This window comes from Rhinichthys klamathensis, unplaced genomic scaffold, assembly GCF_029890125.1.
Source record: "Rhinichthys klamathensis goyatoka isolate OS25496 unplaced genomic scaffold, OSU_Roscu_1.1 h1tg000231l_1, whole genome shotgun sequence".
Classification (NCBI taxonomy): domain Eukaryota; kingdom Metazoa; phylum Chordata; class Actinopteri; order Cypriniformes; family Leuciscidae; genus Rhinichthys; species Rhinichthys klamathensis.
In genome coordinates this window covers 487,050-501,352 of record NW_026606755.1, presented here as the reverse complement: position 1 = coordinate 501,352, position 14,303 = coordinate 487,050, and the positions used below count along the sequence as shown (strand labels likewise).

General features: G+C 38.5%; 1 protein-coding gene across 1 annotated transcript in view; it reads right to left on the bottom strand.

Annotated features, from left to right (window-relative positions):
* Positions 1-283: 283 nt before the first annotated feature.
* Positions 284-14,303, bottom strand: part of LOC130099583 (macrophage mannose receptor 1-like) — a 41,349-nt gene continuing 27,329 nt past the window's right edge. The window contains exons 4-6 of the mRNA XM_056265314.1: positions 3,409-3,681; positions 1,551-1,685; positions 284-435 (exon numbers count right to left, since the gene is read on the bottom strand). Coding sequence (XP_056121289.1) covers positions 284-435; positions 1,551-1,685; positions 3,409-3,681 — 560 coding nt within the window. The remainder of the gene's footprint in view (positions 436-1,550; positions 1,686-3,408; positions 3,682-14,303) is intronic.

The window sequence follows — 14,303 nt, the reverse complement described above, 5'->3', positions numbered from 1 at the left end:
TTCTCTCATACTGACCACTGGATGTTCAACATGGCAAAGAACTCTCTAAGAATTTGAGAATTAGAATTGTTGCTCTCCACAAAGATGGCCAAGGCTATAAGAAGATTGGCAACACCCTGAAACTGAGTTACAGTAGTGGCCAGCGTCATACAGAGGTTTTCCAAGACGGGTCCACTCGTTACAGGCCTCGCGAGGGTCAATCAAAGAAGTTGAGTCCTTGTGGTGAGCGTCAGGTGCAGAAGCTGGCTTCAAAAAACAGACGCATGATCGTGCCAGCATTGCTTTAGAGGTTGCAGAAGCGGAAGGTCAGCTTGTCAGTGCTCAGACCAAACGCCACACACTGCAACAAGTCGGTTTGCATGGCCGTCGTCCCAGAAGGAAGACTCTTCTGAAGCTGGCTCACAAGAATGTTGTCCCTGTTACTGGGGAGCTGCGCTTCATTGAGGGAAACATGGATTCCAACATTTACTGTGACATTCTGAAGCAGAACATGATGCCCTCCCTTCAGAAACTGGGCCGAACGGCATGATAACGGCCCCAAACACACCGCCAAGATGACAACTGCCTTGCTGAGGAAGCTGAAGGTGATGGAGTGGCCAAGTATGTCTCCAGACCTGAACCCTATTGAACTGCTGTGGGGCGTCCTCAAGCGGAAGGAGAAGTGTCCTGTGTCTAACATCCAGCAGCTCCATGATGTCATTATGGAGGAGTGGAAGAGGATCTCAGCAACACCCTGTCCAGCTCTGGTGAACTCCATGCCCAGGAGGATTAAGGCAGTGCTAGATAACAATGTGCTCACACAAAATATTGACACTTTGGACACAGTTTTGACATGTTCACTTAGAGTGTACTCACTTTTCTTTCCAGCTATTTTGACAATAATGGCTGTATGTTGAGTTATTTTCAGAGGACAGTAAATGTATACTGCTAAACAAGCAGCACATTGACTTCTCTAAAATATATCCACGTTTCACTTCTATAGTATTGTCCCTTGAGAAGATATAAAATGTTTTCTGAAATGTGAGGGGTGTTCTCACTGTTGTGAGATGCTGTATATAAAATAAGGATTTTACTTGAATGTTGAAAGAGTATTCTTCGTTCAGCATGCAAAAAAATTGATTAATCTGAATTGATTAATTGCTTCAGAAACTCTGATGTCTTCTTATACATCCGTATAGTCATTAGCTGCTCCAGTAGTCTTTGAACCTGTTGAAAAACAAATGCATTCTGCTTATGTTGTTTCTGATTTGATGCAACAGTTTAATATTGTGTTGTGTACAGCAGCATGAATGTGGCAAAACACACAGCTAAATAAACGACAAACTCCATGTATGTGACAATATTGAAATGAGTTGCAAACTTTTTTTGTTGTTCTATAATAGGTTTAATATCTTTTTCTTGTGACAAAAAAAACGCTTTTGAGATGTTTTCTTGTTCTTTTGAGCTTTTCTGAAACCAAGTGCTACAACATAAATTATGTATACAGTAGTTTTATATGCATGTGCAAATTAATAGATCAGAATTATTAGTTGTTTGGGTGAAATGCACACCTTTAGCATTGCTCTTAAAGGTGGCCATGATCACTGCAGCTGTCATGATGACGAGACCAACAACAATGAAGGAGAAAAAGCCAATATAGAATGAAGATACTCCTTCCTCATGCTGATCCAAGACTGCAGGAAAATCTGAAAGCAAACACAGGGACCAGCAAAAACACATGAATTTCACATGAGCAAAAACATATGTGGTCACATGTGAAACATACTTTGCATATGGAAAACATGTGGTTTTGGAACAGTTCCCATGAAAAAAACATGAGAAATTCATGACTTTTCTGTAATAGAAAAAATATACATTTACACTCCCAGGTCTTCAGGGCACATATATACAGTATGAGATTTATTTCAAAGCGCCTGGATCTAACATGCAAGTAATAGGCATTAGGATTACAATACTTCTTTTATCCTTAATGAAAGTGCCATTTGTATGTTTATGTTTTACCAGACTGTATAGATCTCGCTGTAGTTGATGTGTCCATAAATGGTGATTAATGCTTATTAATTTCATTTAGAAATAAACAAATAAATAGAATCAGTTCTTACTTTTAACCAAAAATTATGCATTAGTGCAACAGCAAATCTGCTGACTTACTCTGTGTGTTGTAATACAACACGCTCATGATGGGGGTGTTAATAAGCTTAATAAAGAATTATTATTATTTTTTTTTTTACAATTTTGAAAAGCTGTATTTATAGCTGTTACAAGAAAAAATTAAGTGACTACCCTAGTGAAAAAAACTTTTTACATTTAAAATACATTTATTTCAAGTACAAATCCATTAACATATTTACTGACATATCGCTTGATACTTACTGATAAAAATATTATAATTAAACTTTATTTGGAGTACTTCTTTATTGCACAATGCACATTTCTTAATATTAAGCCTAAAATGTGTTTTAACATCACTTTTATCAAGGATAGTATGATCACTGTATAATATAATTTTTTAAATGCACACTCTAAAAAATGCTGGGTTGTTTCAACCCAAATTTGGGTCAAATATGGACAAACCCAAATGTTGGGTTAAAAATGTAATTTAAAATTTTAACCCAACTTCAACTTTCACTTTCAACTGTAAATTTATTAATGACATTTTTAACCCAACATTTGGGTTTGTCCATATTTGACCCAAATTTGGGTTGAAACAACCCAGCATTTTTAGAGTGCAAGATATTTAAAGTGTACCTAAAGTATAGTTCCACTTTAGCACAATCAAATAAACTTAAGTACAGCTTCAGTTGGACCTCAGCACTCTTTCCGGATAACTAAAGTGCGTTAGTACAAAATTAGTCTTCCAATTAAGCAGAATTTTAGTATATTAATTTAGTATACTAAAAGTACAATTGCAGGATATTAAGTACATAAATATAAATGTATTTGTAGTATACTTTGTATAAAGTTTCAAATACATTTTAGTATGTTTATTTATTTTTCATTAGGGTTACCTAGATGTTATTAAATTAAATTATACATACATTCGATGTGACCATATGGCTAGTAAAGTTATAATAATTTTAATAGAAATAAAATTAAAAATCAATAATGCTGACTTACTCTACGTCTGGTAATGCGTTGTGCTCGTGTCACTGGGCTGAGCTTAAATGTACTTTTTACAATTACTGAACATGAAATAATGCGACAGTATTAGCATGCCACTGTATTACTGCCATTAATCCATTGAAAGGAAACCTCATTAAACACTGCACAGTAAAAATCTATAATTTTAAAGTTTTTAGGTATATTGACATATGTTTAGGTGTCAAAATCTAACATGCCATCATAACAGCATTGGAATTAAAATACTTTTGAAAATGTAATTTGTAGTGTATTCACAGTATGTTTTACCAGATGGGCTGTAGGTGTAGGTCTCACTGCGACGGTTCACCGCAGAATTAATCTCGTGCACACAGGTGAAGGAAACAGGTGGACTCACTTTCACATCAAACACACACTTTTCATTTGAATAACACAGTGGGTCCTTCAGTGTGTAGTTGTGTTCACCCTCCACTGACAGCTGGAAAGAGCTCTTAGTGAACCTCCTGCCAAATGAACACATCACTATCACATGCTCTCTGTCCTGCATCTGCCCATACACTGCGATGTTGGGCTCTGGGGCATCTGAAATAACATTAACATACTTATTAATTCAAAACTGTGTTCTAAACTGACAGTCAAGATGAACTGTTAAAAATAATAATGATAAAACAAATTATACTGCATATATATAAAGAATGTTAGTGCAGACACTAAAAGACTGAAAACTTGCATTGATTAATTCTTTAAGATAACAGAACATTAACCAGACCAGCTGTATTTGTGGAGTTATTGTAAAATGTATTCTTATAATGCTTGTAGTTTTTTTCTAGAACAATAGAAAATACAGTTCTTTCTTTAATAGCCAAAATTATGCATCAAAACATCACCTGCTGGCTTACTTGGCGTCTGGTAATACAGTCTCCTCCTGTAGGGGGTTTGAGCTTCATTAAGATAAAGAGAGATACAGTTTTATTTATTTTTATTTTTACAGTTTGAAGAGCTGAATTATGACCATTTAAACCATTAGGAAAATTTAGAAACTAAATATAACTAATTAGAAAGAAATGAGACATACATGTGATGTACCAATATGGTGCTTTAGTAATGTTCATTCATTTCACACACACATATATATATATATATATATATATATATATATATATATATATATATATATATATATACAGTAAATAAAAGTCATCTTACTTTAATACCCAAAATTATGCATCAGTGCAAGAGTGCAAATCTGTGGACTTACTCTGTCTCTGCTGCGTTGTGCTCGTTTCGCTGGGTTGAGCTGCAATGAAACAAAGAAACGTTTTGAACAGCTGAATGTCAAATATATGATAATAATATATGAATATTATTATCTCCACACTTACTAGTGGCCCAATAACATGGTTTATTGTACCAGTACCCGCAGGGCTTTGAAGAAGCTCCTAAATATAAAAAGAGACAAAATACTTTTACATTATTGATCAGCTCAGAAGATTTTATGATCAGAAAATAAAGTCATTATATGAGGCACCTGGTGTTGATGGGTAACCTCTAATACGCCATGCTTCAGATGTCACTGAAAAAAAACAGTAAAAAAAATTATTGACTGACAGATATTATTTTAAAATGTATAAAAATTATATATTGACTGAATATATAAAATAATATGCAGATTATATACAATTGTACTAACTGAATACAGAATAAGGAATAATGACAGAAAAGTCTGTAGATTAAATAGATTAAGGTTTTTAGATAATGCACCTGTCCATGGATGTTGAGTTGTTATGAGAGGCGGCTCTGTACAAAACAAAAACGCAGCAAAAATTAAATTGACTTCTATGCTGACACATACAGTATAGTGTCAATATTAAAGTTGAAATAATGGGAGATGATCCTAAATATAAAAAAGAGACACAAAATACCTTTACATTATTGACCAGCTCAGATGATTTTATGATTTGTCATGTTAAGTCTTATCCTTCATCCTAATCCTTATTGAATCGGAGCATGGTAGGGAGGTGGTGCCTCTTTAATTTATTATTCGTTTTCTCTTGTTTATGATAAGTAGGAAGGGAAGCTTTTGCATCTTTTTTTTTTGTTATCTGATTTCTAGGTTAATTATTTCCTTCAACTAGTTAGCTTTGTTTTCTTATTTGTTTTTTCCCCCTCCTGAAATTTGTTGCTCCTTATTAACTTATGTTTAATAAATTCACTTTTTGCACTTTAAAGAGTGTTTTGGTGTTTTGAAGCCTTAGGAGTGAGAGTGGGGACTCCAGGGATCTTGTTGATTGGATCCCTTTTAATTGTTATGGATGGTTTTGTTCTCTTTGAGTAAAGATTTGACTAATTTCAGAACAAATGGGTAACCTCTAATACACCATGCATAAAATGACACTGAACAAAAACTCAGTAAAAAAGTTTATTGACTGACAGATTATATTCAAATTATAAAAATGATATACTGACTGAATATATAGAATATTATGCAGATTATATATAATTATACTAATTAAATACAGAATAAAGAATAATGACAGAAACATGTACAGATTAAAAAACATTATATTGACTTCAATGCTTATCTGTCAATATTAAAGTTGAAAATATAATTAATGCAAGACTTACTACTAGTGGTCCAGTAATATGGTGTATTGTACCATCTGGGCTCGGAAGATGATCCTAAATATAAAAAAGAGACACAAAGTACTTTTTCCTTATTGATCAGCTCAGAAGAGTTTTGTAGAAACCACTGCTGCTCAGTTGTTGCAGATTCCAACAAAGGCCCTGTCCCAAATGGCACCTCAAGCACTCGCGGTCTTCCGACTAGTCCGCATTTTGGTGATGTAACGGCGCGTCTGTCTGCCTGCATCAGTGCTGGCTCAGCAAAGTGCGCATCGAGGGCACAGAGTAACCGTAAAGGGGGCGTTCGTGAGCACCCTTCTGAAAACTAAAATGAAAATTGGGACATTCTACAATCTCATGGACTTAACAGACACACGCATATGGCAGTCATTGTAAGTCCACAAGACCGAAAGTGCATATGAAGTGTGCCATTTGAGACAGGGCCAAAGCGACAAACACAGGGTGATTGGCTGGATCCCAAATGGCACACGTCATGTGGACTCGCGGTCTCGTGTCCAAATTGCGTGTGCTTGCCATGTGTACGAGTCTGTAGGGTGTCCCATTCAACATTTCAGCGCTCAGAAGTGTTTGTGGGCGCCGCCTTTGTGCCCTAGATGCGGACTTGGGCGAAGCCCGCACTTTCGCACCCTCCAGGCCTCCACACGAGATACCCATTGCGAACGCCCAATCAGATAAATGAGGGGAGGAGTTTCGTGGCTGTTTGACTTTCGATGGCATGAATTCATTAAGCCTGTCCCAAAATACACTCTCGCGGACTCGAGGCCAGCGCCTCTTAGGTCTGCACTTCCTCATGTAACCAACTGTGAAACTGCGATTGTGAGAAAATCTGCCTGGACACATTTGTGAGAAAATCGAGCCGAGAGATCTCACAAAAAGCCAAGTGTCTCACAATCATAACAGACAGATATGCATTTGTATGCACTAGATTTGGTATTTGTTCAAAGGTTGCATGCAGTTTGTATGGTTTGTATTTATTTATTTAGGCTCATTTATTTATATTTGCAAAACACATGTGTTACTCCACTGCATTTTCGCTCAAATTGACCTTTCTACTTGCACATTGCTTTCTGTTTGTTTGCGAGTCGAGTTTTCCTTTGCAAAGCAGATCGAGTTTGTTTGCAAAATGCTGGATTTGTTTGTTTAATTATGGCACAAAATTAACTCCTTAGGAGTGTGCCATTTGGGATCCAGCCATAGATTGCAGTGCGCTTGTCTTTTTACTCTTTTCTTTTACCACGGTCTCTCATATTTACACACATTCACATACCGTCATTCTAGCGGCTATACACATTCAACTGCACAAAAAAAAAAAAACTTTGACTGACTATATCAAATATTGACTGAATATATAAAATATTGTGCAGATTATATCAGCTGAAAACAGAATTAAGAATAATGACAGAAAAGTGTACTGATGAAATAGATTAGGATTTTTAGATAATGCACCTGTCAATTGAGGTTGAGCTGTTGTGTGAGGCGGCCGCGGCTCTGTACAAAAACAGCAACAAAAAAAAAATCAATAATAATAACATATTGACTGCTATCCTTGTATTTTAAAATATTTTGATATATTTTTCTGATAGAAACATGTAGCCTATAGATCAAAGTCATTAGATGGTGCACCTGTCGTACGGTAATTTCGGTACCATGCATCAGATGAATCTGTACAAAAACACAACAAAAAATGTATTAACACCTGTCCTTACAGTAGATAGAGACAAAATCTGAAGCAAAGAAATGTGATCCACTTACTGAAAGCTGACCAAAGGACCAATAAAAGGATAGAAAGCAGGTTCATGTTGTCATAGATTAGAGAGCTACAGCTTTCTGAGACACATGTGTGACAGTGAGTCTGACACTGACTTCCTCTGTCTTAACATGAGAAAGGCAGAGTAGATGTGTGGAAAAGCAGAAGTGCCTCTCAAGACAAACATTAATTTTCTATTTCCATTGCTGCTGGGTTTCCAAAATCAGGCTAATTTTAAGATATATTAAGGCAGCAAACAGTATCATATTTTATCATTGAAATATGTATACACAATATCTGTATATACTGTAGCTCTTAATTTTTTACACAGTTTATAGATGCTTACGTGCACATTTGCTCTTTGTGTCGATCTGGACATGCGGCTCCGAACACACAACCACAAGTGTCACAGTTTTTTAGACAGTGACACTTGCCCTGGTATCACATATACTACACACAATTGTCAGAAAACTGTAATAAATGTAAACTTCTAGAACTCCTTATAAGTCTGTAATTTTAAGATCACTTAACTTCTGAAATCACACAGGATTAAAAGTATTGTTGTGGCAAATTCTCGATCTTTGGTTCAATTCTTCAAAGTCTGGTTCAGGTCTCAGAAGAAATCTTTCAGAGTCGAAGTTTCAGGTCTCAGAAGAATAACTTTATTGAGCAATTCAACAAAGTGAGATGGTAGCTAGTCATCTGAATCTTACAATGGTCAATACTCAGATCTTATACCTTTCTCTTATCGTTAGTTGTCCAATTAGCGCTCATACAGTTATCTTTTTTCTTCTTGCTCCTCCTTGGCCTGTCGCCACGATTAGAAACACCTGCATCGTTATTTCATTTTTAATTGGGGCAACCTTCTTTGCGCATGCGTATCTTTCTTTGCGCATGCGTACCTTTTTAAAAATGGCTTCATACATGATTTTCAGGTACTTTTCCATGCCCTTTCACCCAGTTTCTTCTCCTGTCCTTAACCAACCTGCCTTTTTCATGTCCTTTCACCCAGTTTCTTCTCCTGTCCTTATCCAACCTCCCCTCAGGCCTAGTTTTCTGTTCATTTCATATCCTTAGGCCTGGTTTTCTCCAATATTACAGCATTTAGACCTGGTTTTCTCTAGCATTACAGCATCTTATATTCAGACCCATGTATGAGACATGTATGAGACAAATGAAATTCCCCAACACATCCCCCATTTGGGACTTTTTCTAGTCCCACACTCAACTTGTCTCCCAGAATGCATCTTTATGAATCAATCTTCTTTCTTTACTCTACAACATGGTCAATATAGACCATCCATCTTTATCAACCAGACTTCATTCACAAAGGTGCACCCTGGAGGAAGAGTAGGACCAAACATCTCCGCCCTCAATTGACTAGGATGGAGTAAAAGATCCCACCTTCCTTTTACATCACTTTTAAGGGGATGTATTTTCTTACTTCAAAACCACTCAATGCATTTAATTAAATTAATACATTACATGCTTCTTTAAATTCTTGACTCTGTCCAACGGTGCCAGAGGAACTGCGCAGGCGCTTCCGGTGGCCTGGAGTGCTATCTGGGTTGCTCCATCGTTGCCAGAGGTGCCCAGTCCAGCCAGGGGCGCTATCTGGTGTTGGAGCAGACAGCGGGTTTTTAAACCACCAGTTGAGTCAGCTCTTGGTTCTTCAACAGACGATGACCGCGCTTGCAAATAATTCCTCTTTTGCACTATAACTATATACATGTTCCAATGGTCTAATACATGTAATTACTAGGCTTCTAAACTTTTTAACTTGTTACAGGAATATATAAGGTTTTCAAAAAATATAAAAGTTTAGTAAGTGAATAAAGTGATTAATAGTAATAAAAAACATTCTTATCTTTTTCCCATTATTTCTTGTTGCATTACCTCGTACCACGGGCAATGACCTGCTTTAAACCTTCTATCGTCCCCTCTCATACACACATTATAAAAGTGAACAATTGGTGTGATTATATGTAAAATATCTTCCGTATGATTATATGAGTAAAATATATTCAAAAGATTATATGAGTAAATATATTCAGGAAATAATATGAGTAAATGTATTCAGGAAATAAGGGCCCTTATATAAAACCAAAGGAATGTAGAAAAACCCCTCTAACTAACTTCCTACTCTACCCGTACTCTAATTGTTCTAACTAATTTTATCCCCAAATCAAAATACACAGTGGGGCTATCTCCCTATCTTGTCAAAAACAGAGTAAAAAGATTATCAAAATCAAAAGTAATTAAGGTACCCTTATTCCTTGCTTCTTCACCCAACCTCTCACAGGAAGTCATCCAGTTCATCCAGGCCTGAACCAATTGGATATACTCCTGAGTTGGTGCATCCAATGTCAATGCCTGATGGTTTCACTGACACATTGATCATTTGTTTTGTAGCTGCACTGGCCAGCATGGATCTGAGAAAAAGGCACAACACAGCAGAGCAGCACAAAAATAACACCAATAGTCACTGCTATTATTATTCCCACCTTAATAAGCCATTCTTTCCATGATCCAAATATGGAATCAAACCAGTATCCCAAGCTCCCGTCTCTCCCCGCATTGGTAGCAACTTCCTGTCTTAATTCTTTTATCTTCTTCATGGCTTTAGTAAAAGATCCATCCGTGGGTGTGTTATTGGGGATGAAGGTACAACAATCAGATCCAAACATTACACATACTCCTTTTTCTGCCAATAACCAATTCAGGGCTTGTCTGTTTTGCCATGTCATTCTGCTAGTGTATTTTAGTTGGTGACCTAAGGCATCAAGTGCTTGATCTATGTAGTTGATGAATCTCTGCTGATTGTAATATATGTAATTAATCCATTCCCCATTCTTATTTGGCCTTATCCATACAAATATTGATTCAAATCCTGCTGCTGCCTCGTCTCTAGCTTTAAACTCATATGGTATCCATCTTGGCTGTAACCTGTCTATAATAACCAACATGTATCTTCTACACAATTCATTACTAGATGCTTAAAAGATCCTTCTGGAACTGGAATAGAGCCTATTGGGGTTGCTGTTCCTTTTCTGACATTATTTTTTGCACAAATTTCACATTCATTAAAAAAATTAATCTACCCTTGTTTGTAAGTATGGGGACCAAAATCCTTGCCTTTTTATCGTCCTTATCATTTCCCCCCTTCCACAGTGATCAAAACTGTGGGAATCCGGAATTAAAATGTTAAGTGATGGGGTGGGGGCTATCATGTGGCCTTCATGTGATCTTCATATATTGTTTGCATCTCTTGTCGCCCCCCTTTGCTGCCATAGGTATATCTCAGGTGGTGTTGCTATGGACTGCATTTGGGCAATACTTTCTACGGTGGGGAGAGGCTGGATCAGGACTTAGGGTGCCATTACCGCTAATTGGCATCCAGAGGCTTGTTTCGCATGCATATCAGCCACATTGTTGCCTTTGATGACAAAGTCATTACCTTTCTTATTGGCCTGGCATTTAATTATGGTCAATTTTGTAGGAAACATCATAGCTGTAATCAATTTAGTAATTTGGTCTCCATGTTGAATTGGGGTTCCATCACTCTTTTTAAATCCTCTTTTTTCTTCCACACTGCACCGAATAAATGACATACGCCATGGGCATATGCAGAGTCAGTATAAATGTTGGCTGCTTTGTTTTTAGCCAATATGCAAGCTTCAGTAAGTGATTTAAGTTCAGCCAATTGTGCTGAGCAAGGTTGCTCACAATGTTGACTTATCACGGGAGTAAAATTATCTCCATCTTTTTGTACAACAGCAAAACCAGCATGGTTACCTAAGTGGTCTCTAAAACATGAGCCATCAACAAAGTAGTCGACGTCTGCATCAACAATTGGTGTTGATTCCAAATCTGGTCTCAGACGAGTAAACGCTAGAGAGACAGAAACACACTCATGAGGTGTTCCTTCCCCCTCCAGCGGGACAAAATTAGCTGGATTTGTTGTGGCACATCGCTCTATCGTGATATCAAGATAAGTTGTCAATATAGAATATGCTAAGCATCTGGCCTGTGTTAAAACAAATCGCCCTTGTTCTAATAAGTCAGCAGTCTTATGATGAGTGTAAATAGTGTTTAAATCCTTGAGGCATTCTAGTGTATGTATATTGTTTACCTTGGTAAGTGAAGGAAAAAAGGTGTCTGCTTTCTTCTGCTAATGGAACGCTGAAAAATGCAGAACAGAGATCAATCACAGTGAAATAATTAGCAGCAGGTGGAACATTCGTCAATAGCGTCGTGCACTAACCTCCACTTTGACTTGTTGGCTATTTCAACTGGTAAAATTGGGGTATTACAATAACTGATTGTCTCAATCAGTACTCCTGCCTCAACCAATCCATCAATTGTTTTCTTTATCCCTTCCACTGCTTCACGTTTCAATGGGTATTGTTGTTTTCTTGGCAACTGTACTCCACTCTTCACCTTGATTCTAATGGGGTTTGCTGACTTAACTAGCCCTACATCAGTGTCATATTTTGACCACAAATTTGGGGGTACCTGTTTTTCCATTTCCAATATAAGTTCCTCTGTCCTGGATTTCAGATCATCTTTCTCTCTTTCTTCAACTATCAGCTGTGGGATCCCTACCATTTTGGTTGTGCAGATGATTTTGAGATGTGTCATATCTTTTGTTTGAAAAATGAAAGGGTTATCAGTGGCTTCCCAAAGCTTTCCTTTTGCCTTCACTACCATTGGGCCTAAATCTTGTGCTTGACATCCCTCATTTGTAAGCAAAGTGACATGTGGAACAGAATTCTCTACCTTGAACCAAGTGTTTGTGAATTCACAGTTATCAATCTGCAGTGCTGCTCCTGCTGGGCCTATGATTATTGAATTTGAAATCAAACCCACAGATTGGCCTTTAGTACCCTCTAACCATTCTCGCTCTATTTCTTCATCTCTTAAGGGGTCATATCTCATGGTGCAGTGATACTCAGTTTTGGGAGTCATTGGTTTCTGAAGCTGCGCCTGTATGTATTTTCCCCATTTTCCTAGTGTTTCTTCTACTCCTCTTTGTATGTTCCCTATCCAAAACACATTTATTTGTGAGTCTTCTGGTTTTGTTTCACCTATCATTATCATCTGTCTTAGTCCTGCCTTCTCTATGTATATTCCTTCCGGGGAGCACCAAATCTGTAGTTTTAGTTTGCAAATGGCATCCCTACCCAACAGATTGACTGGCGTCTGCTCTGATACTAGCACAGGGATTTTGATTTCTGAGTCTTTGACTTTAATGCTGACAGGGGTCGTCATTAGTATTAGTTGTGTCAGTCCCGAGAATCCTACTGTCTTGACGTATTTTCCAGACCTGAGGAGGTGAGCGGCATAGTTTGGACTTAAACATGTGTAAGTTGCCCCTGTATCCAGCATGATGGGCATTGTCTTGTCCTCTATTTCCACTTTCAGCATAGGCTCTTCGTCAGCGTTAGATGATAGCATTGGCAGCTGACTCCTCCCCATAGGATTCTCTGGGCACCCCTAGTATCCTTGGTCTGGGCCCCGCCATGGGTTGACCGGCCCTGATACTTGGTGATGCTGATTCATGGATCTCTGCTGCCAGGGTTGTTGCATCTGACCTTGCATCTCATCTTGTGGCCATGGGTTCACTGGGCAATGTCTCTTGGTGTGTCCAGGTTGGTTGCATCCCCAGCATATGTTTGGCTGGTCACTGTTCCTTTGTTGATTGCCGTATGTCCTCCCTCTTCCTCTTCCTCTTCCTGGCGCTGCCATTGCCCTGCTTCTGTAGTCTTGCTGTTCAGGCAGGTAGACCACAATGGGTCCATTTGGTTGTAGTGGCTGGCTACTGCTGTGTGGAATGTTCTGACTCATGCTGGCTGGCACTTGTTGCATGACTTGTGCTGGCTGCGACACCACTTGTGGTTGTGGCATCTGGCTTGGTACATTCACAGCAGCCATTACTGCAGACAGGTCTTCAGTCTCTTTTACAGCAGCTTGGGCTTTCTTTTTCTTATTCACCAGCTCATCCAGTTGTAGTTGGGTCAGTCTTCTTTGTAGCTCTCTTTCTTGACTCTTCAGTTTCTGCTCACTCTTACGATATTGTTCCACTGCATGAGCCACATGATCACTGAACTCTCTTGTCGGTTTTGAACTTAGTCCAACCACATCTTCCAGCTTGGCTTTAACTGCGGGGGGCATGGCGTCAATTATGGCTGTCCTGAAAAGTGCTGACATGACTGGGTCTTTTTCAGGATCCCTTTCCAACTCCTGCTTCCATCTTCGTGATTGTCTCTGGACATAGGTGATGGGGTTTTCTTCATCCCCAATTGATTCTCCTTTCAACATCTTGGGGTCCATTTGGGTTGGATACTCGTTTCTCAGGGCACGCCATATGTTAGCTCTGTACTTGTCCAGGGGTGTGGCATCCATTCTTATTGAATCCACTGCTCCTAGTATTCCTGATGCTTTCAGAAGCTCATTCATCTTAGCCCCTCCCACACATTTTGCCAGCAATGCTTTGATGTCACCAATGGCTAGGATCCGTCCCATTGTTTCCTCCTCCAAGAGCTTGATCCATTTTCCTGCCCCTTCATGTAGATCAGGTAGGCGGGAAATCAGTCCTTCCAGATCCTGTCCTGCCCATGGGATGTATTGTCCTTGTTGTCCTTTGATCAGAATGGGGCATTGCTTGTGTTGACTGTCTGGACCCTCTTCTTCCCGGAACAGACTGAAACTGGGAGGTGGCTGTCTGAAATTTTGCCCTCTTTTCCAGTATGGCTCACTGTGGGGTAGATCTTCTAGTAGGAGGGTGCCGGTCACAGCCTTATATTCTCTGTTG